Here is a 23,464-nt window from a genome sequence, read left to right on the forward strand (position 1 = left end):
CAAACCTCTAAGTGCAGCCTGTAGTTCTTCCTCCGTAAAGGACTCTTCCAAGCCTGGTGCCTCATCACGTGATAGGATCGGTGTAACCTCATCCAAAAGCATAGTGTGAGCAACCAATGCACATCTTGTGTAAGTGGCATAGGACGGGCAAACAAATCCCTAAAATGAGAGTGACATATTCCCGCAAGCTGTTGCTTAGTAGAGGTCCACGTTCCGCCAAACAACATAAGACGTGCTATGCCTTGCTTTTGTCTCGATGCATGGAGACCTCTGAAAAAAGACTTGGAAGAGCATCCCTTATCAAGCATTGATTTTTTCCAAGCACGCACTTGCCATTTTGCAATCTTTCGTTTATCATTGTCTTTGATACAAGATTCACCATCCATGAGTGTGACATTTTCCTTGACAGTCAGTGGTCTTGTATGACTAAGTTCAGTGTAAGACTGCACAATCCTTTTGGCTTCTACCACCCTCTCCCGTAAAGCACCCATGTACCACTTGCCATAGTCCCTTATCAGCATTTGCATGCGTGAAACAAAACAACGCCATGCAATGGCAACATCCTCATTCAACTACAGTAAAAGGAGTTGCATAGCTGAGCGTACCAAATTAGCAAATACATCATGAGTGAGGTAACTATTGTTGATGCAGCATGTAAAGGCATCATACTGATGTGCATTTAGCAAATACCATCGATCAAGACGGGCAAAATAGTGCGATTGAGCATTATGCTGAAATGTGAATCCAGGAGTGACTAGCATGAGCCATCTCCAGAGATCCAAAGCATGCAAACCCTCAATCATACTATGCCATTCTGCTTGCTCAGGCCGCAAAGAACGATGTGAGGAGTTATCCTCATGGCTAGGTGAGTTATTGAAATCCCCTGTGAGAAACGCATTTGCAACCCATGGGTAACATCGGATGGAGCACCAAAGTTCCGCTCTACGAAGTGATATCTGTGCAGCTTATATACTAGCAAACTCGTAAACCTTGCCAGCAATGAGACACAGCACCACCATCCACCGTCCATGTGAGTCATTATATGCGACACATGGCTGCAAATCGTGTTTAACCATGATGAAAGTACCTGAAAAGTTGCTTTTGCCAGCATAAAAAATTTGATACCCTGAGAAAGCACCATTTCTACCAGCAAACAGGTGTTGATTGTGTTCTTGCACACACTATTGCGGTTGCATACTATTTACATATGCCCAAAAGGGCCTCCATTTATTAGGGTCGCAGAGGCCCTGGATGTTAAAACTAATGCATTTCAATGGTATATACTTATAGAAATAATGAAGGATGAAGAAGCTCGTGATTCCATTTGCGTAGGTGCCTGACTCCCTGCATCACCATGTGAGGGGACAGGAACCTCAAAGCCCATTGAAACATTACCCACATCATAAATGTTATTTGCAAAGAACGGACCCTCTTTAACGACCGTAGCCCATAGCCTTCCCACACCACTAATTTCAGCAATGCGACTAGATTGACCATTAGAGGATATTGAAGCGGTTCAGTTTTACGAGTGGGGACCACACGGGGTTTTACATGGATTGGCTTTTTAGGCTGTTGCCATGCTGATGCATCATCTTCTCTACACTTTTGGCCTGAGTAGAAATAACTTGTGGGACTGCAGGCATCTTGCCTTTTCCTTTATCGCGAATTAGATTCCCAGAAGCAACCAGTTTGCCCTTTTGTTGCTGCTGCATTTGAGTTAATTCAGCCACTTTTGAAGGATGCATGGCTGCAACTAGAGGTTGCAGGAGGGTCTGAGGGCATTCTGAGGCCATGTGTCCAAATTTTTTGCATGTAAAACAAGCATCTGCAAATGTTCCCCATTTCAACTCAAAAAACGTAGGACCCATGGTAAGGTCATCAATCTGCAGCATAATCAAGGGAGGAGTGGGTACATCCGTATCCCAGAGAATGCAAAACCTATTCCCATTGCCATTAGGCCTCGGAGGACAAATAACTTTTCCCAAATTGGTAGCAATATGTGGCAAAGCAGTCCCAAGGCATTTGGTTTCGGTGGCTTTGAAACTCATTTCATGTTTTAGTGTTGAAACGTTTCATGTGCACATTGAAACCATATCGTTTCATGTGGGGAAATAGGTTGTAATTTTGTGTGCTTTTAGCTTTTATAATTCTTTTTCTTTGCTTCTTTCATCCTATTTGTTCTTTTCTCTTCTCTTTTGTATGTCTTCTTTGTATACTGATGATAAATATGCTAATATCATCTTATAACTATTGGCCAATACCTTCACATTTTATGTATATGATTGTTTTGGTCCAACGTTTCATTGTCCACCTCCCTGGTGTTGAAACGTTTTGTTTCAAAATAAATCGTTTTAGCATCGTTTCGTTTCGATTGTGAAACATTTCACAGTGACCTTGTTTGTAGGTGACCACGGCAATACATGAGTCATTTGTGCCCCAAAGTACAATGGCGATTTTTCCAACAACATTTGCTTAAAACGAGGCTCAGAACACAAAACCTCATAAAAGCCTCGTGCTGCAAAGTAAATACCAGCAACACCGCATACACCCAACTTTGAGTTCAACCATTGAGCAACATCATTTGCATTGGGCATTTTTCCTGGAAAAAACAAAATGACTGCATTCTCTGCAAAGGCTTAACAAGGGATACAATATCTGGCAATGCAATTGACACAGTGTGCTCAAGAAGTGGCTTATCCCATGCTTTGCGAATGTCAGCAAAACCCTCATGCATTGCATCATAGACTATCTAAGCATCAATAGTGTCAGGGCGACTGTCCTGCTGCATAACCTATCGGCGTTTAGGTTCCTCACTAGTTGAGTGGGCACGCCTCTCACTATCCCGGCCGTACATTGCAATAGGCTGTGAAAAATTGGAAGCCATTACGAAAAAGAAAAAAACGCAGTTGCTCCTATGCACACTTTTTTTTTTTTTGGGAAACTGCTCTTGCGCGCACACAGTCACTGCTGTTTACACACCGCTTGCGCGCACGCTTTTTTTTTTGGGTGAAAAAGCTTGCTACACATGCGCGCGTGCGCACACACATCTTGCAGCAGAAAGGGCAGACGAGGAAAATTTCTCTCTCTCTCACACACACACAGGGAAGAATACGCTATGCAGGTAAGGGTGACAACTCTCTCTCTCTCTCCTCTTAGGGGATGGGTTTATACATCGACCGCGGTACATGGATGTATACATGCCACATAGCTCTCGCGTTGCTATTGGACAGCTACGAGTCTCATCACATCAGCTAGAGATAGAGGCTGGGAGAGCGGCACGGATTCCTAGAGCTCAGCGGATATGCAGATTGTGCCGCGAGGAGGTGGAGACTGAGGATCACTTTGTATGTAGATGTAGAGCCCACCAGGGGGTCAGAGATAGATATGCAGGATTGTTTGAGGAGCACTCTTCACTACATCAGTTGATGGAGGCCTCGGACCAGTGACAGCTTGGCAGACTACTACTAGAGCTTCATAGTTCTCGAGAGAGACTCCTCCAGACACCCGCTCCCACTAGGGGTGGGAGACAGTCCCAGCTCACAGATTTCTTCCAGAGAGCTATGCCAGTGCCAGCTGATGTACCACGTGGGGTGACCGCACAGAGAGCAGAGGAATTGAGAGCCAGGAGGAGAGACCTAGACAGACTGGACATAGAGCACCCTGACTCCATCACCGAGAGATAGCAGCTATCCGAATGAGACACCAGATGGAGACACAGGAGAGGCTAGCTCGCTTTCATTCAGACTCAGGGTACATGTTCATGCCATTCACAGCCTCAGCATCGGCGATGTATGATATCTTATATCCCTCTTATGGCACTGGATGGAGTTAGACATAGATCTGCATAGCATGCTTGTACTACCCCTTCAGCATATAGAGATGCATCTTGCCTTAGCACTCCATCCACATCCCCACCCCCCTTATATTGTTTGTATATGGGCTCCACCGATCCATGATGATTCACAGTTGTATCCAGACACATGCACTTTTTTTCTTTTGTTTCTTTTCTTCTGATGACCGGAAGAACACAGTTGTATTATTTTTTGTCTCATAGGCCGACTTTGGCCTCTCGTAGACGTTAATATATCTTTCTTTCTTTCTTTCTTTCTTTCTCTCTCTCTCTCACACACACACACACACACACACACCCCCCCCCCATACACACACACACACACGAGTATGAGAAAGAGATTGGTTACACACACACACTTACACACACACACGGGCACACACATAACATAGATTTATATAGGAACTGAATGGGGGAAGGGGTCCATAGAGAATAGCCATTATTGGACTCTTTAGGATGCTGTCAAGATCTGTGATGTCAAAGAGAGGTTGGGAAGGTGTTATGCTGTCAAATAAGACGAGGTCCATTGGGGCAAGGTCGTTTGGGGTGAAGAAGAGGGCTTAGATGAGAATTTGGAACAAACTCAAGAGAGAGGAACACACTGAGCTTTGTTGCTAGACAATGATTATATGCCCATGTGGGGTGTGCCTTCAAATAGTATGTTATGTTGTCCGACCTATAACAAATCATACTCTCGGTCCGGGGGCTCCCGCCACCGGACCAAGCTGCTAGCTCCCAGCTGGGGCTAACACCTTTGACTCCCTCTATCACTTTGGGCCGGTCTTCATAAGGCTCTATGCAACTTTTACCTCTCCCAGTCATGGCCCATTGGCCAACCATCATGGTCACCCATTTGACCCCTTTTGGTGTCCAAACCAGGAACCAGCTAGTGGTCGTGCACATATGGCTCCTCCTCTTTATAGGGCTCTGCATAACTTATCCTCTCCCCTTCCTGGCCCATTGGCCAACCATCGTGGTCACACGTGAGACCCTTTTTGCTTCTGAACTGGGAATCAACTAGTGGTTGTGTTCACAAATGGCTTCTCCTCATTTGGGGTCGTACAACTAGAGCACCGAGCACCACTATTGGAGACTTCACAAGAGGTAGGTGTTGGGCATTCCCAACACAACTGTGTGTGTGTGTGTACATTGTGTAATTTATGCACGCACGCATTTTGTTGAAGAGCAGCAACCTACTTTTACAAACTGCTTTGCATCACCAAGTTGTTTGTTTTGCAGCTAGCCAGAGAAACAATGGCTTTCTGGATCAAAGGTTTTTCAGAGGAAACTGCAAAGCGGCTAGAAAATTTTGGTTTTATCCAGTACAGACAAGGAGGTAGAACATGCTGGCATAGACTTCTTAGTTTGTTGTTTGACTGTTGTTGTCGAAGTTGTGCATGTGGATAGTTTTTTTGGTGTGATCTGCTGGCCTTTTGCTGTGTATATACCAGAACAGCCTGTATTTCTGGATTTGGCATTAAACACATTGGAGTGGTCTGCTTGTTTTTGCTTTGTGCTGTGTTTCCGAGGATATTATAAGTGAAAGCATTTATTGAGTCTTTTTTTCTTTTGTGGACTCACAGGGGAGTACCATAGCAACAACCCAGAGATGTCAAAGCTCTTGCATAAAGCTGTGCGTGAGAGGAATGAGAGTGCTTATGCAGTCTATCAGCAGCATTTGGCTATCAAGTCTGTACAGGTAAGCGTAGGTAAGTGTTTATATCTTCATGCACCTTTTTCGCTGTAATGAGTGGATGATGTAAATTCATCATAATGCCATATCTTTCAGGTTCTTCGGGACCTTCTAGAATTCAGAAGCGACAGGAAACCCATACCTATTGGCAGGGTTGAACCAGCGACCAATATTGTTGAGCGATTCTGCACTGGAGGGATGTCGCTTGGAGCAATATCAAGAGAGACACACGAGGCAATCGCTGTTGCAATGAACAGGATTGGAGGGAAGTCAAACTCAGGAGAAGGTGGAGAGGTATTGCACTGCATCATTGCTTCACATCTGAACCTAAAGATTGACAAAAAAAGAACTATATTAAATCTTGACTCAAAGAAAATCACATTTTGTGTACACTTTGGACAAAAATTACAACTTGGGAATCTGGCATGATATTGATTTCCAGGGGTCTTTACATCTTGACAAAAATATAATAATTTTATTTTTCACCTTGTGTGTGATCGATATAGGATCCAGTTCGCTGGCGGCATCTTTCAGATGTCAACGATGGATATTCTCCGACATTGCCTCATTTGAAGGGTCTGCAAAATGGTGATAAAGCTACAAGTGCGATAAAGCAGGTACCTGTGTTCTTTTCTCTTGTATCTTGAGGTTAGCAATTCGTTTCAACTTCTAGACTGTCAGAAGCTAGTTAGCAGGGCACATGGCCTATAAGGCAGCTGCTTAGATCTTATAAGATCAGATAGCATTGCGTGTACGAGTAGGACAAAATGTGCAAAATGTTAGCACACAGTTTGTTGATCTTGGACTTGTAGGGAAGCACTAGTGACAAGAATATGTTGATAAACTAAATCTGTGCAATACACTTAAAATGAAAGGCGAGAACACAAATTATTGTGTGAATGTATCAAACCTGGGTGTATGTGGATGCTCAAGAATCGGAAAATTTTCATGAAAGCACACAATTCTTTGGAATGATATTATGCTTAAGGGCGCACTACTCTGATTGTATCTCGATTTATTCGATTATAATGAGCCCTGTTTTCTTTGACCAAAAAAAAAGGGGTGCGCTAGTACTCCCATATGGTAACTATGCTGATATGTGGCTTTGGAACTCTCATATTTGTGGAGCTTTTAAAACTTAAGAGCATTGATTCAAATATAATGAGCCCTGTTTTCTTTTACCAAAAAAAAGCGGTGCACTAGTACTCCCATAAGGTAACTATGCTGATATGTGGCTTTGGAACTCTCATATTTGTGGAGCTTTTAAAACTTAAGAGCATTGATAGAGATTATTTATCAAATCTGGGTATACATGGATTGCCTACAGTCCACAGCCAGTTGTGATCTGCACCCCTGAAGGTGCTTACAGTGTAACATGAAGGCCAGCCTACTAAGTGTGTGTGTGTGTGTGTGTGTGTGTGTGTGTGTCTGAGAGAGAGAGAGAGAGAGAGAGAGAGAGAGAGAGAGAGAGAATCTACGTCTGCAACCTCCTGCCAGGAACCGACGAGATCTTGCTGGCTGAGCACTTCGGCACCATCGGTGTTCTGAAGACCTTGCGTGCTTTCTAAAGTCTTTGCAGACTGCTGAATTAGGGTTTGCAGGTGCTGAATTAGGGTTTGAGAGAACGGGTTTTCTTTGCTTTTGTACATGGATTTGGATGACCCGGCTGCTGCTGTTGGTGGCATGGCTGCCAATAGCCTTAACATGGATCTTATTGAAGAGATGATCGAGAAGGATGTGGGTTATGCTTTAGATGCCTCGGAGCAACAAAAACGTCAAAGGCTTGATGTTGATGCAAGCTACACTCCGGTGAATGTTGGAGAGAATGCAGAGGAAAGTTCTCAGGTACCTTCTCCGGAGTTTGCACGTTTGCTGCAAATCATTGGTGAGCTTCTGCAAGAATATGTGAAGGCAAATAGCGTGCAAATGGCTGCAGTAGATAATGGTGGTGTGGCTTATGTATGCATGGAGACTCCTTTGTTGCTACAACAGCTAGCAGATTTTCATGATCGTGCTGCTATCTTCTTCTTTACTGGGCGTATTCCATTGCTGCCTCGTCTTAGAGCATGGTTGGGCCGCTTGGTGTCGCCTAAGGCACTTGAGGAGATTTATGATGGTCCGAGAGGCTTTTATGAAATACTTTTTCGCACTTCGGAAGCCTGTAGGGTAGTCTTGGAGCAGGTGCCACTCTTTTTGGATGGGCAGTTGGTTCATGTGGTTCCGTCGAAGCCTATGGCAGAGTACCAAGATATGTTGCGCCAAGCTTTCCTAGTTTGGGTTGAAGTGAAACAATTCCCACCAATGTTTTGGCGTGTTTTACCAGGTCTCATGTGAGGTATCGGTGATGTCTTGGTGGTGCCTCGAATGACATCTAGAAACTGAAATCGTCTATGCATGTTGTGGGATACTGGGAGACCTAGGCCGACACATTTGTGTGTCAATATGGCTGGGCTGCAACCTTTAATGTATGAATTGAGGTGGGATACATTTGCTGGCCACTGTTTCAAATGTGGTGAGATGGGCCACTTTGTCTCCGAATGTCCTAAGAAAGAACAAGTTGTTGCTACCAAGGATATCGTTGATGGGCAGTTGCCCGTGGAAGATGAGCATGATGCTCCTTTACATGATGCCCAGCACATGGATGTACATGTGGATGTGAGGTTGAGCAGCCATGGGTGGAAGTACATGGTAAAAAGACACGATTTTTTGCCCCGCAGGGGGATTTCTCAGATGCTGTTTGGCGAGGGCCTTTGCGTACTCATTAGGGGTCCTTACATACATATGCTCGTTGCCCTTTGGGTTCAGGTGCCCAGCAACAGACCAGGATTGAGAGGCCGGGAGGCCAACTTTCTCAGGGTACAGGGGCTCTTGGGGTGGATAGAGTAGAACGCTATCCTATTAGAAGTCGCCTAACAAAAGAAGCACAACAACAATTGCCTCTTGTGTTTGGTTCGAAGGTGAGGTCATCTCGCCATTCAATGGTCATTACCCTTCGTCACGTGCTCGGGAACTCCAAGGGCAGTCTGAGATCACAAATACCATGTCTAAAAATGCAATGCTTCAAAAGGTTCGTGATTTGGCAGATTGTCCTGGGCCTAATACACGGCCTTGTTGATTCCTTTTCTGGGAAGGCTTATGAAAATTGTACAATGGAATATAAAGGGTATTTCTTCGCGCCAAAAGCAGTTCAGGCTTTGGCGTAGAACTTTTTGTCATGGTTGGGATGTTTTGTGTGCAGTTGAGAACATAAGCAGCATAAGTTGGCTGGCAAAGCCTATGTATATAAGGGGTTTCATGTTTTCTACAGTGGACATCCTGCTTCGCAGTCAGGTGTTATGTTTGCTGTTCGTTCACAGTTTCAGCCTTCTCTTGTGATTCAAGATGTTCATCGAAGATTTCTAGTGATACAGATTGTTTGGGATGATACACCTTTATGGTTGTTAGGGGTGTATGCTCCAAATAATGCTCGTGCACGCCGTTTGCTGTGGAATGACTTGTGTGCTCTTTCAATCTCTCATCTTGGCTTTGTGATGGGAGACTTTAATATGTGTGTCTCCAGGGAGCAAGCCACGTCGCCTCATTCTATAATGGATGGCCCGGAGAGAATGGCGTGGGAAGCTTTTGCAGCAAGGTCGCTAAAACAAGACATGTGGTCTTGGTTGCATCCAGATGAAAGAGGTTACACTTATGCCTCACAACAGTTTCGGGGCACTTATGCTAGATTGGATAGGATGTATATTTTACATCAAGATCTCTTTTTGCCAGAGGTTCTTACTATGATGGTTGATCAGCAACAACAGGTTTTGTCGGATCATTGGCCGCTTGTGTTTGAAATGGTCTGTCATCCTGTGGATGCATATAAAGGCTTGTTGGGACGCTTATCTTTGCGCTTAAATCACACTTTTTTGGAGCATGAAGTTTTTGATGTTTATATGCGTCAGTTGATACGACATTTCTCCACAAGAGTGTCCATGGCTGATTATCATGCTTGGCCAGAGTTCCTTACCAACACTCGGAATATAAGGCTGGTCAAGACCTCAGCCAATCTTGCCACGTGAGACGTCCTTCATTGACTCTTCGTCTCAGCAGCAGCTGTTACAACCTTATTCTCAGTCACGACCTTATTTGACAAAATAGTCAAAATGCTTCCTCAGCATTCTTGACATAAACCAATCTTTAAAAACAGGTCTCAATTACAGTTTTCAACAAACTCCCATCTTTCCACATCATTCCACGTCATTTCTCATCATCCACATTCTTTTACATCAATTCACATCGCATCGTTCCACATCCATTTACATCGTCCTACATCCATTTACATCATCCACATCCATTCGTATCTATTCTCATCATTCTACATCCCTTCTTGAGTCGTTTTTAAAGGGCTTACAGGTGTTCATGTTTACTGACTCTATGGATGCTTAAGTTGTGGATGCCATAGAATGGCTGAAAAAGGAGCTATCTAGGATGCAAGAAGCACAATATGTTCGCTTTAAACTACTTGCACGTCTTGATGCTTTGCGGGATGCTAACTGTCAATCTCATCGCTTCTATGATAAGTTGCATCAAAAACATATGCGTGAGAATATTGTTAGGCTGATGGATGCCCAAGGCAACCTTGTTACTCAACCTTTTGAGGTTATTCAGCATTGCATCAGGTTTTATGAAGATTTGCTTGCCCCTTGAGAGCATGTCTTGCCGGCTGTCCTGGCTGCAAGGGAGTCATTGTTTGCTGAAGTACGATATCAAGTTGACCCTGATGTGGCGGTTCAGCTTGATGCTCCTGTTACTCAAGGGGAAGTGGAAGCTGTTCTCTCCAAACTTCCCATGGGAAAGAGCCCTGGTTGGGATGGTTTGACAAATGAGTTTTTCCGAAAATATGCTGATCAGTTTGTAGAGCCTTTGACGCTTATTTGTCAAAGGGTTTGGGATGAGGGATATATGCCTGCCGATTGGAAGTTGGGCATACTTCATTTGTTGCCCAAAGTCCCTTCGCCTACTTCTTTGGCTCAATGGCGCCCGATCTCACTTATGGGTATTATGTATAAAATCTTTACAAAGATTTTTGCCAATCGCTTGCAGTAGGTGCTTCCTACTCTTATTCATCCATATCAATATAGATTTGTGCATGGCAGGAATATTTTGCATAATATTCTTAATGTTCAAATTGGCAATGGCAAAGAAGCAGGAGATTGTGATGGTGCAGCTGGATCTTGAAAAAGCTTTTGATCATGTCAGCTGGTCTTTCCTTTCTCAGTTAATGACAGCCATGGGCTTTGGTCCCAAAATGGCTAATTTGGTGCATTTACTTGGCTCAAGCTCTATCAAGCGGATTATGCTCAATGGAGGACTGTCGGATGGTATTTCTCTCACCCGTTCTCTCCGAGGGCTGTCCTCTTAGCTCTCTTTTCTTTGCCATTGCCACTCATCCTATGTTATCTCGCCTAGATGCTATGGCATCGCATGGTGAAGTGGTTGGTTTGCATCTCCCTCATGGCAAGCAATTGGTTGCTCAAGCCCTTGCGGATGACACTTTTATGTTTCTCAGGGCCGAAAAAGCCAATATAGATCGAGCAATGGAAGCTTGGAATAATTTTGCATTGGCTTCTGGGCTGAAAATAAATTCAACAAAATCAGCCCTCATTGTATGCACGGAATTTGATCTTGAGGCATTAGGGTGGCAAGGCCGTGTGGTGCATACAGGAGACATTGTTCGTCATCTTGGGTATCCGGTGGGTGTGGATGTGGACTCCCAAGCGCTTCTTGCTTGGATTTCTGCTCGGATCTCGGATAAATTTGTGTATTGGGAAGCTCAAGGGTGGCCTATGCACGTGAGGGTTAAGGTAGCTCAGGTTATTATGCTTAGCATGATTTCCTATTTTTTGCCTTTGCTACCTTGGACGCACAAATCTCTTCTTTGTTTGGTTGCTCCCATTCGGTTCATGCTGTGGAAGAGGCAAGGAAATATTATGGGTCAAACATGGATAGCTTGGAATCACATTACGACGCCCAAAAGAATGGGTGGGGCTGCTTTACTGGATGTCCGCTTGCATATGGTGGCGCGTAGGTGGGCGCTTTTTCAGGATGTGTGTTTGCAGGAGCAGCCTTGGGTATTTATGGCTCGTGACTTGATTGAGTTGGAGGGATTGTCACATGGACGGACACGTGTGCAGGCTTCATGGTGGGACATTGTGAATGCGGCTCATCCTGTCCGTATTCGCTCATCTCACATTTTATCGCATATTCTCCTTTCTTGGCATGAAGTTCTACTATTGGCTCGGTGGGATCCTGGTCATGAAGAAAGACTACTTTTGAACTCTTTGCAGTTCGAAACATTTGTGGAGTCGCGTGTCATTGTTTGGCCAGACAGAGATGCTTCACGCATACGACTCAACTGCATGGTCAGGTTAGGCTTGGTTAGAATCCGAGATGTTGTGATACCTGGTCGTGCCAGGCCATATTCGTTTCGTCGTATTCGGCAACACTTTAGGGTTCCTCGAACATTTCAGCCACTATCGGTTGACATCATGCATGCAGTTGAGCCTTTTACTCCATTGCCTCGGCCATCTGCAAATCAGCCTTGGCTTGATTGGGCACTATGTAAATCTGGTGACTTGATATCACTTTCAGCTAACCAAGTCTATCATAAGCTCATATCAGAGAATGATTGGGTTTCAGCCAAGGCCAATAAGGTGTGGGGATTGCACAAGTCTAAATCATGGTGGCAAAAAACTCTTATGCGTGGTTGGCAGTCTAAAGTCCCTTAGCAAGGTAAGGTTTTCATTTGGAGGATGTTGGTGGGAGGCTTACCTACACGGGATCAGCTCAGCCGTCGTACAATTACATTGGCCTCTTGCTTCTTCTACACGACATGCACTGAAATAGTTATGCATCTGTTCATGAGTTGTCCAGTGGCCCGTCAGATTTGGTCTTTTGTCTCTCGCGTTTGGGAGGCAGTAGAGAGGTCTACTGTTTCGGCTCATCGGGATTTGTCCTCAAGTCATTACTTCGGACAGTCACCTTGTGATATTCCATTTCCTTAGATGGACAGGACTTTGGCATATTTGGACTACACGGAATGGGTTCATCTTTGATTCCTTGTCTGGAATACATGGGCACATTCTACGTATCCGCGGTTTGCTGCTTTGGCAGTTTTCTTCTCTTCTCTCAGCTCAGCTATTGGATGCAGATGTTATTTCGTTATGGTCTACGGCTGCTCGGCTGGCTCATCTTTGATGCTTTTATCTGGGATGCTTATTTGGCTAGGAGGCTTTCTTATTAGTGTACAGGTTTGCATGGTCATGATCCTTTAGAGGATCTTTTGTGGGGGTTTTTTTGGGGCCATAGGTTCTGTGTGAGCCATGTGGCTGATGGATATACTGGGCCATGGAAAACTTAAAGAAAAAGTAAAATGAAAACATCTGGAAGTACATGTGATCAACAAATGATCCTGTGTAGAGTGAGATATGCTGCGATCTGCTAATGACGATACCCGCCTCAGCCAAAACCGATCTGATGGTGGAGTGAATGTCAGGGCTCTGTGATGGGAGCGTGTCATGTTGGCGGAGAACCTCACGAATCCGTCTGTGTGGTGGAGGGTCCTGATGCTCTGGAGCGGGGACGTCTGGCTCGCAGAATGGATCGAGCTCTCTCGCTAAGAACTCCTCTGGGGCGTGGAGCTGGAGCACGGGTGGTGGGCTCTGATGTCGTAGTAGAGGAACTGTTGTGGGGAGTGGATTCCGATGTGGATGTGTGTACCACAAAGAAATCTGTGATGGCTCTCTGTGAGGTGTCCTGTCGGAGCTAGGGCTCTCTCTCAGCATGCTCCCTCAACGCTACATCCCTGTGTCATCTGAGCTCCATCAAGTACATGCCCAAGCACCTCTGATCCTCAAACTGTATCACCCGTGTGAGTGGTCCGAATCCCTCTCAGAAGAGGCAGTGGAATCTCCCCCGTATCTCATAGTAAGCCGGGCAACTGAACATATGATGGGCCTCCTCCTCTTTTGCTCCTATGATGCATACTGTGCATGTCCTCTCCAGCTCTGCCAGTCTCTACTCTGATACCCTGAGCTGGCTGATCGTGATACGCATAGCATGTGACATGTGTATTTGTATGTATCCCGGTATCTCAAAGAATCCATCCTCGGAGAGTCTCAAGAAGTGATCTTTGTAGAACTCACACTTCTTACCAATCTCTGACGGAGACACCCATGTTTGGTGTATGTGTAGCCCAAGTAGATCTAGTCGGATGATCCGGTTGATCTCCTGTCGTGTGAGATCAAGGGAGTTCTGTCAAGCGTGTATACATGCTAAATATAAGTGCCAGTTTGAAAAAGGGCAGTTGTAACCAGTGGGGCCACCCCAAACTCTGCATGTAGAATGTCATGTGGTACAGTTGGCTTACTCCTGATCGTGCATGACAACATCACTTGTAGCCTCTCTATGCTCCTCCAGTGATCCTTCCCTAGGCCTGGCCCCCAAAAAGCTGCACCATACATGGCCGTTGGTCATACTAGAGTATCGAAGAGCGAGCACTTAGTGCGAGGTTCTTGGAAATGTGCTTGGAAACACTGTCTCTCCATATGGGCTAGGGAGGCGTGCCCCCTCGCAAGTTGGTCAGTGGCAGCTAGGGTCATGCAAAACAAAGGGCCTGTAAAAGTGACTCCTAGGTACACATACTTCTGCACAATCTCCACTAGGGCATCTCTATATATGAAAGAAAATCGTGAGGTGACTGCATAAGATGTGTTGAAGACCATAACTTTTACCCAAATTGACCGTAAGGTCTCCCTCCTTGCAAAATCTGTCCAATGCATTTAAGTGTTTCTGTAAACCCTCGGCTGAATCTGAGATCAAGACAATGTCATCAGCATATAGCAATATGGGCATTGCTATTTGAGCCAATGTTGAACCTCTTCCTCCGAAACTATCCACAAATACTGCAATCTCATCAATGTATGGGCCAAAGAGTGTAGATGAGAGTGGGCAGCCTTGCTTAACCCCAATAGCGCTACATATATCTCCCAAGGTCTCACTGGGTGCACGTACTCGGCCGAGTACTACCTCATATAGTGCCATCACACCCCATATCATCTCATGTGAGAATTGGAGCCCCTGCAAGCATCCTATGAGACGGGATCGAGGGACAGAGTCAAAGGCTTTGCGGAAATCCAAAAGGTAGCAATACACATGTCTCTTTGAAGACTTCACCTCCTCTATGATAGCTTGTAAAGTAAAGATATGGTCCAGTGTGGAGAAGTTTCTCCTGAAGCCTGCTTGGCCAGATGCTCTGTTTCCCATCCTCTCTGCCATAGAGCTCATCATGTCCTCTAGTACTGCCTCATACAACTGTCTTGCATAGGCTTCCCAGAGGCTAGGATCTGTGAGACAGGTGTATGTGCTCTTTTTTCTTCAAGAATGTGCCAAGCTTCTGAGTTGTTCTCGCTCAAAAAGAGCTGGTATAACTCTTGTTCTCGTCTGGCGAGAAATGCCTGTTTCTTTCAGGCGGCGAGTGAATGTACGGAAGATGTGTTGCATCTTATGTGCTGAAATCAGCCCATGTCCCCTCTCGCGTAAGAGGCGAAGCCTGGTAGTTTTGCACTCTTCATCATACCATCCATTCTGGGGTTGGGATCCGATTGGCAAACTTGGTGTGGAGCATGTGGTCACTGGTGTAGGGGAAGCTGGCGTGGGCGGAGTCATGGATGACGGAGGAAAGCTGGGATGTAATGGTGGAGATAGGGAGGGATAAGTTGAGAGCTGAAATGTGGCAGGAGAGGTGGTCCAGATCATGATGGAAATGAATCCGGGTGAAGGTAGTGGCAAGGGGTGTGCTTGTGGGTGGTAAGGTGAGCGATGATATCGTGAAAGAAAGTAATGCGTGGTCAGCTAGTATGGGGGGAGGAGGGACGGTGAAGTCTGGGATGTGTGGTATAAGAGCAGGAGACCTGATGGGGTAATCCACCGTACTAGTGTCTCCCCCATGCGGAAAAGATGTAAGGATGTTTGACTGCGGCCATCTAGACAGCCCATTATTTATAACCAGCTCATGCATTGCCCCCATCTCCAAGAAGTGTCTACCATATGGTGTTGCATTCCCCATATCCTGGTTGGCCCTCTGGAGGCCCATCTCAACGAGTCAATTTCTGACAACATAATGGCATCTTCCTGGAAGTCATATGTTTGCACTTCTTCCCCTTTTGTCCGCGCATTAAAGTCCCCTAATAGGAGGACCTCTCCTTGTTGGGAGAACTCTACAATGTCTGCAAATAATGGTGCATATGGAGTTTCCCCTTTCTCTATCAACTTGCATGCATATTCTGATTTCTCCGGTGGGAAGTAGCATACTGCAATATGCATCACTCTCAAGCTAGGCCTGGCTAATCACATTCACATAAAGCGAGTCTCCTCATCGTGTCTAACCATTGTGAGCATGCCTCTCAAATGAGAGCGAAACAAGCATGCCACTCCTCCCGAGCCACCCACATCCTCCCCCCTTCTCCCGGCCGCCCCCCCTCCCTCCCTGTGGTGCGTGTTTGTCCTCTGAAAGTTGACTCCCATGTGTAACCCTCCACTTTGGGTAGCTCTCTCTCAGGGCCTTGATGCGTTTCTGTGTAGAAGATAATATCCCTATCTGTGTAAGTCTCTGTGAAGCCTCCTGTGTTTGATCATAGAGTTCCATTGCAATTTCATACTCCCATCCTCAATGCATCTATGGTCTCATAGACCCTGCACCGTCATGTGGGGCGTTCATCCGTGATGATGACTTGGTTATCACGATAAACGGCCCATTTTCTTGCCTTGTGGGCTTCCATAACTTGAACCATCCCGGCTTTCCTATGTTCCAACTGTAGGGGGGTGAGGTCATCTCCAAGGTATATTTTGGTGGTTCGGAGAGAGAGAGAGAGAGAGAGAGAGAGAGAGAGAGAGAGAGAAATGAAATGAAATGTTATATTAACGTCTTCAAAAGGCCAAAGTGACCTATGAGACTAAAGTTACAACCATGTGATATCTGATACACTATCTGGAAAAGAAAAGAAAGGACTGAAGGAGAGAGAGAGAGAGTAACTTGGTTGAACACAATGCCAATCAATACACTTAAATACACCAAGATTTAATGGACAACATGCTCAATATAAGAAGTAATTTGCTGAATTGACAAGAGATGCACACTAAGCCGGAACAGCCGATCCCTCCCTCAAATAAAGTATATTGATCTTGGGAGAATCAAGTACATAGTGTCATGGGTATTTTTGACCAGATTTCTATACCAATGCATATGAAAACAGCATTGCAAACAATGTGGTTGTCGGTGTGGCTTGCAACTCACACTACCCTCTCAAGTGCCCATGTTCTCTACCATCTGCTCTCTATTGTTCCACCAACACATGGTAGCAACAATCTGCAAGAGAGCATGTAGGACAAGAGAACACTGCACAGGGTATGTGAACATGGAGTCCGGCTACTTCCTTCCATATTTAAGCATCAAAGCTTACCAGTTACAAGTAGAGTTGATGACAGCTGAAGTCTTGATGGAAGCGTTTGGAGTGTTGAAATCTTCAATTTGTCGTGAAAGAGGATGAAAAGAAACCTGGGAATGTTTCCCCTATGGTCAACTTGAGAAAGGAAGGCTAAAATTAGGGTTTTCAGTAGAAGACCAGGAATTATAGCAAAAATAAGAGCTGTTTTTATGAATTTCAGTCATTGGGAGTGTGTGAGAGAGTGTACACCACTTGGAAACACTCTTGGAAGCTTAGAAAACACACTCGTAAGCTTAGATATGGAGTTGGGAAGGAGAAAGTGCTGAAAATACAGCCAAAAGGTCTCATGAAGAGAGGCGCCTACCTCTAGAGAGAGAGGGAAGAGAGAGATGGTGAGATGTCCACTCTAGGTGTTAGGTAGAGAGGACAAGTGACTTGTGGTGCAAGCTGGGATGGACACATGGTTGGTTGCTCCCTTTGTACAAAGGGGATAAGGTCTGGGCGGTGGACATTGGGTTTTGTCCACCTCGGGACATCAGTGTGTGTGAACACAAGGCTAGTCATAATTTATAAGTGAGTTTTGGTTGCCAAAAACTTAATGAAATGTGTACACACTCACTCATAAATTAATGCTAATTCCTAAGGCTAGATTTATGACCAATACTTACTACATGTTACATGCTACATGCCACATAACCATGTTAGCAGATGTAGTTTCACACGCACGGTTCACGGGCGGGCGTTTCCTTACCCTGAATTACACGTTGGTGAGGCAAGATGAAAACAGCATGTAACTTCAATTGCAAGCAAGCACATAAAGATGCTATGCAATGCAGCATTGGTATGGGCAATCCCCATTCATGAGACTATACCAAAATAGATGTTGTCTAGGTAAGTACACGAGGTATCAGACCCAATGGAACACCAATCCTCTAGGCATTTTCAGGCATGTATACATAGGCACAAGTCCCAGCGGAAAGCCAAGTCCTTAGTATCACATGAGTGGCATCAATCCCCGACATATGTAACTGGCATGGTTGCCAATCCAATGTACATACATAATGAGAAAGCACGGGTGACAAATTGAGTGGCCAAATGGTGACAGAGAGAGCAGTTGGAACTGGAACCTATGCTACTAATTCAGAAAACACCGGTTACAATTATTGGCCTTATGTTGGATGTGGGAATTGAATGCGGGTGCAAAGGCTAAATGTAGGATGTGGGGCCAGTGCTGAAATCTGGTGAAGAATGTGGTAAACTGTGTAGAGCTGGGGCTGATGACGTGGACTTTACCAATGATGACGTGGCAGTCCATCCTGCTGTACGGAAATCTGTACAGGCTGTACCGGCTGCGCTCTGTGCTGCTGCATGTGCGCGATGATGTGATTGTGGGGGTGTCTTTGATGTGTGCTCCTTTGGTATGTTGTATATTACTCCCTCCTATTTTTGGTTTGTTTGTTTTTAGTGATTCTCTTCCTTTCATTAAAAAATTATTCGTAAGTTCAGATTTTTTCTGGCCTTATGATGGTATATATATAGATACGAGGCTTTACAAGTACATGCCTTTTGTAACGTAGGAAGACTTATCTTTTGACCCTAACATATAGAAAATAACTTCTACATGGCATCCGAAGCACGAAAGCGTGCCTCGATATGATACGGATTGTCACATGGACGATCTCGTTCCAGGGCACAAAAGCACTCCATCCTAGCCCCATAGTGGATGTTTCCGGCCGAATATCTGACATTCTTTACCCAACTTATTTAAGTTGTTGGTTTTTCCCAGGCATATCTAAGGCCTTAAGGTGAACTCTTTCAGTTTGGGTTTGACAAGATAAGAGTCTCAGATAAGATTGTGAAGTAGCAGTCAATCTGAATAGCCTAATAATAAAGTGTTTCATCACATTAACTTCATCACTTTGCTGATTTGCCCACATTATTTTATTAATAGGTTGCTTCTGGCCGATTTGGCGTTACGCCAACTTTTCTTGTTAATGCTGATCAATTGGAAATAAAAATAGCTCAAGGGGCGAAGCCAGGTGAAGGGGGCCAGCTTCCTGGAAAGAAAGTAAGCGCATACATTGCAAAGCTTAGAAACTCCAAGCCGGGTGTACCTTTGATATCTCCTCCACCTCATCATGACATCTACTCCATTGAAGATCTAGCACAGTTGATATTTGACCTTCATCAGGTGCATAATTTGGTAGTGCCATCTTCACAGGTTATAAATGAGGGTTATAGAAAAAATGACAGAGTTTCTGGTGCTTTGGTGCCGTTGACAGGTCAATCCCAATGCGAAAGTTTCAGTCAAGCTCGTTTCTGAAGTTGGGATAGGGACAGTTGCGTCTGGTGTTGCCAAGGGTAATGCAGATGTTATACAGGTTCTTCTTTATGCCTCTTATGCAACATCTGCACATTGAATGAACATTCTACAGTCGCTTGTGTTGCAATTTATGCAAACAGGAGCTCTATACTGTCAAGATTAAGTGTTGCTACAGCTAAAGAGGAGATATTGTGGTTCACTGGTTGTTTCCTTTGATTTGTTATGTATGCTGGTTATCATGATGTAGATCTCTGGACATGACGGTGGAACTGGTGCTAGTCCTGTTAGCTCAATAAAGCATGCAGGTGGTCCTTGGGAACTTGGTCTAACTGAGTCACATCAGGTAGAGCAGATGGCCTTGCAGAAAGAAATAAAAACTTGATTTCTGGCCATGCTTGTGGTTAAATTACTGCTTTTTGTAGACACTGATCAACAATGGACTACGGGAAAGGGTTGTTCTGAGAGTGGATGGAGGATTCAAAAGTGGGGTTGATGTAATGATGGCAGCGGCCATGGGAGCTGATGAGTATGGTTTTGGCTCAGTTGCTATGATAGCAACGGGATGCGTGATGGCACGCATCTGTCACACAAACAATTGTCCCGTTGGTGTTGCAAGCCAAGTAAGTAGACATCACTTTCGACCCAGTACAAAGAGTTAGGTTATTCTTTTATAGAGAACTGCTGTTCCAAATGATGACTTTATTTCTTGTGGCAGAGGGAGGAACTTCGCGCTAGATTTCCTGGCGTTCCTGGGGATCTTGTAAATTATTTTTTGTATGTTGCAGAAGAGGTATGTTTTTGCCTTGTCGACAGCATGAGTATGTCTTTTGTTATTCCAAATAGACTGGCAAGCAATGCAGTATGCTGCCATGACATTTTTTTCTGGCAAGCTATACAGTCGGTGGTGACCCAGAAAAATGCTGGCAGCCGGTCTTCACACAAGTGCAGCCAGTCCACGCATTTGGATGCCTGAGTGAAGTCCTGGGAGGAAATGCATATAATTTTTGAGCTTATCTAGTGACACTACGTCAATGGGTTGAATTTAGCGCGAAGAGACTGCTCTTTTTGTGATTGATGAGGCAAATCATTAAGTTATTGTTTTACTTGATTTTCATTTGTTTAAATATCTGCTGACCTGCTTCAAGTATCATGAGGGTGAAGGCTCATATTCAGGATGTTGAGAAGACTCATATTTGCAATGTTGCATTTCTAATTTGCCTCCTCAAGGCTATTAACTGCATCATATATGGCAAAAATAAAAGGCTGCTAATGGTTCTACTAGCGTGGGATTACGATAGCCATCTTATTGCGATCTTATTGCTGCTCTCATCGTGTACTAGCTTCCTCTCAATTGGTCTTAAGCGACGGTTCTTTACCTGTTTGGGTGTCAGGTCAGAGGTATTCTTGCTCAATTGGGCTATGAGAAGCTGGATGACGTAATTGGCCGAATTGAGCTACTTAAACCAAGGAGCATCTCTGTCTTGAAGACTCAACACCTGGATCTAAGTTTTCTACTTTCCGTAAGTTAAACACCTTTGACGGTTTTGTGACAGGCGTGACATTTGAAGGATATCTTTGAAAAAAAGGGAGAGCTAGACACTGGAGAAATTGTTTTGGCTTCTCTTACATGAATTTTTTAAAAATTTACTAGGTTAACTTACATGTTTGAACTTTTCATTCACGGTATTTCAAAGAGTGTTGGATTGCCGAAGTGGAGTAGCACAAAGATAAGGAATCAAGAAGTCCACAAGAATGGGCCAGTGCTTGATGATGTGCTGCTTGCAGATGCAGAGGTGAGATTGGAGAAATGGTTTGAACTCAAAGATGGAAGCGTTTGCCACATTTCAAGAGGCTAAAGGATTTCTCTCAATTTATACAGATTGCGGAAGCGATAGCGGAAGAAAAGAACATTCAAAAAACTGTTAGAATTTTCAACGTGGATAGAGCAGTTTGTGGAAGAGTCGCCGGTGCAATAGCGAAGAAGTATGGTGATACAGGATTTTCTGGACAGCTTGACATCAAGTAAGTTCTTTCCAAGAAGTATGGCTGTTGCACTTCTCTACCAGTTAAGAGGTCATCTTGTTAATGGTTGGACTTTGCCAGGTTTGTTGGAAGCGCCGGACAATCTTTTGGCTGTTTCCTTACACCCGGCATGAATATAAGATTGGTTGGAGAGGCCAATGACTATGTTGGCAAGGTGACATTTCCAAACCATGACCATCCTTACACCCGGCATGAATATAAGATTGGTTGAAGAGGCCAATGACTATCTTGGAATTTGTACTCGATCAATATCCTGCTGCAATACTCACCCAAGCTTTGCAGGGAATGGCTGGAGGAGAGATCGTAATAGTTCCTCCTGAGAACTCCGGATTCTGTCCAGAAGATAGCACTATTGTAGGCAATACTTGCCTCTATGGGGCAACTGGTGGGCAAGTGTTTGTGAGAGGAAAGGCTGGTGAACGCTTTGCTGTACGCAATTCTTTGGCTGAAGCAGTTGTTGAAGGGACTGGAGATCATTGCTGTGAATACATGACTGGTGGCTGCATTGTAGTTCTGGGCAAGTATGTAATCCTGTTGTGTGGGAGGCTATGTTTGTGAGGTGTACCCATTTCCCCTTAGTTTATTTAACGCCCATCTTGCTTTGGCAGGGTTGGAAGGAATGTGGGAGCAGGAATGACTGGTGGCTTGGCTTACCTTCTCGATGAAGATAATTCTTTGCTACCGAAGGTCAGCTGATGTTCTTTGTAACTTTCTCTTTGAATGTGCAACAGTGATCAGAGTCAAGCTCTTATCATTTTTCATTATGTTTATTCTAGGTGAACAAGGAGATTGTCAGAATGCAACGTGTAGCCGCTCCAGTGGGACAGCAACAGTTGAAGGGCCTTATACAGGCTCATATGGTGTGCTTCGAATCTTAATTAGATTTTTTTTTTGGATGGTTTTCTGGGGTTTCTGACGTCTGTTTTATCTTCAGGACAAGACTGGCAGTACTAAGGCCCAGGAGGTGTTGAAAAGTTGGGATAAGTTTTTGCCATTGTTTTGGCAACTTGTGCCTCCAAGTGAGGAAGACACTCCAGAGGCAAGTGCAAGCTCTGGAGACCAGCCTTTACAAGAAGTTGCAAAATTGTCTTCCTGATTGCAAGAAAGAAGCTATATACAATGACAGTGTAAAGGCCTCCATAACAATTACATATATTAGGCAGTAACACTTTTTTTTTGCTAGAGGTAAGCAAGGGCGAGCCAAAATAGTGATCGAGCTGCTGATTCCATCTACCTGCTTTGGCTTCATGCTTGATAAGTTACCACTTTGCCAGCTACATAAAGGCTGTTATTTGAGGAATCTGAAGCAGAGCTGTGATATGACTAGCTTGTCGTAATGTTCTCCGAGACCAGCTTCTTGTGATGTTCACATTCATGAAACCCTCCATGTAGCTTAATAATACATTGATGGCTTTACACGGCCTTTTCTGCTTGAGCTGTACAGATCTACGAATTCTCATTTTTTATTTGTGTATTCCCCTCTCCTTGGACGCTTTTTGATGTCTCAAATTTACCTCCTTCCTTCAAGGTGCAGGATTTGCTTTTCCTTTCTTTAGTTGCCTTCATATGTTTTTTGACCCCATTCTTTAATTAATTAGGATCAGGCTTGAATAAGGAAATCATGTATCCCACATTGCCCCGTTTACACGGCAGCCAAGGCTGTTTTCTAAGATTCGGTTCACAATATTTCTTCGGCATGTAACTCGACTGAACTCTATCATGGTTAACCTTAATGATGTGCCAAGCATGTTGCTTCCAGTGTGATGCCTCAGGCAGGAAAAATGGAGGTGTAGTTACTATGAAACCGTTCCATGAGATGATGTCTCGTTAACTTCCACTGCTTACTATGCGGCACGGCAGTATATTGCTCATCTTCAGCATGGGCTTATTACAGTTGACGTGTAGTTTTAATTTTACTTCCTGATTAGACTTGATATCAAGTGTCGGCAATTTTGAGGTGCAGATCCTACAAGGTTTTTTTCTTTGTTAACGCTCGTTGGCGGCGTTATTACACCCAAGGCTAGCATTCCAAGAAAGTGCAGAAGAGGTTGTATGCACTCAAATCTCTTGAT

General features: G+C 44.5%; 1 protein-coding gene across 2 annotated transcripts in view; it reads left to right on the forward strand.

Annotated features, from left to right (window-relative positions):
- Positions 1-22,919, forward strand: part of LOC147641020 (ferredoxin-dependent glutamate synthase, chloroplastic-like) — an 88,047-nt gene extending 65,128 nt beyond the window's left edge. For both annotated transcript variants that reach the window (XM_086817370.1, XM_086817378.1), the window contains 17 exons: positions 5,090-5,186; positions 5,434-5,549; positions 5,640-5,837; positions 6,050-6,160; positions 18,978-19,217; positions 19,309-19,407; positions 19,597-19,692; positions 19,772-19,969; positions 20,065-20,139; positions 20,741-20,869; positions 21,044-21,142; positions 21,229-21,371; positions 21,453-21,546; positions 21,675-21,913; positions 22,001-22,079; positions 22,169-22,252; positions 22,327-22,919. In XM_086817370.1, the coding sequence (XP_086673496.1) occupies positions 5,090-5,186; positions 5,434-5,549; positions 5,640-5,837; positions 6,050-6,160; positions 18,978-19,217; positions 19,309-19,407; positions 19,597-19,692; positions 19,772-19,969; positions 20,065-20,139; positions 20,741-20,869; positions 21,044-21,142; positions 21,229-21,371; positions 21,453-21,546; positions 21,675-21,913; positions 22,001-22,079; positions 22,169-22,252; positions 22,327-22,488 (2,259 nt within the window). In that variant the 3' untranslated portion in view covers positions 22,489-22,919. The remainder of the gene's footprint in view (positions 1-5,089; positions 5,187-5,433; positions 5,550-5,639; positions 5,838-6,049; positions 6,161-18,977; positions 19,218-19,308; positions 19,408-19,596; positions 19,693-19,771; positions 19,970-20,064; positions 20,140-20,740; positions 20,870-21,043; positions 21,143-21,228; positions 21,372-21,452; positions 21,547-21,674; positions 21,914-22,000; positions 22,080-22,168; positions 22,253-22,326) is intronic.
- The last annotated feature ends 545 nt before the right edge of the window (positions 22,920-23,464 follow it).

This window comes from Cibotium barometz, chromosome 2 (genome assembly GCF_041138505.1).
Source record: "Cibotium barometz isolate CiBa-2024 chromosome 2, ASM4113850v1, whole genome shotgun sequence".
Lineage (NCBI taxonomy): Eukaryota > Viridiplantae > Streptophyta > Polypodiopsida > Cyatheales > Cibotiaceae > Cibotium > Cibotium barometz.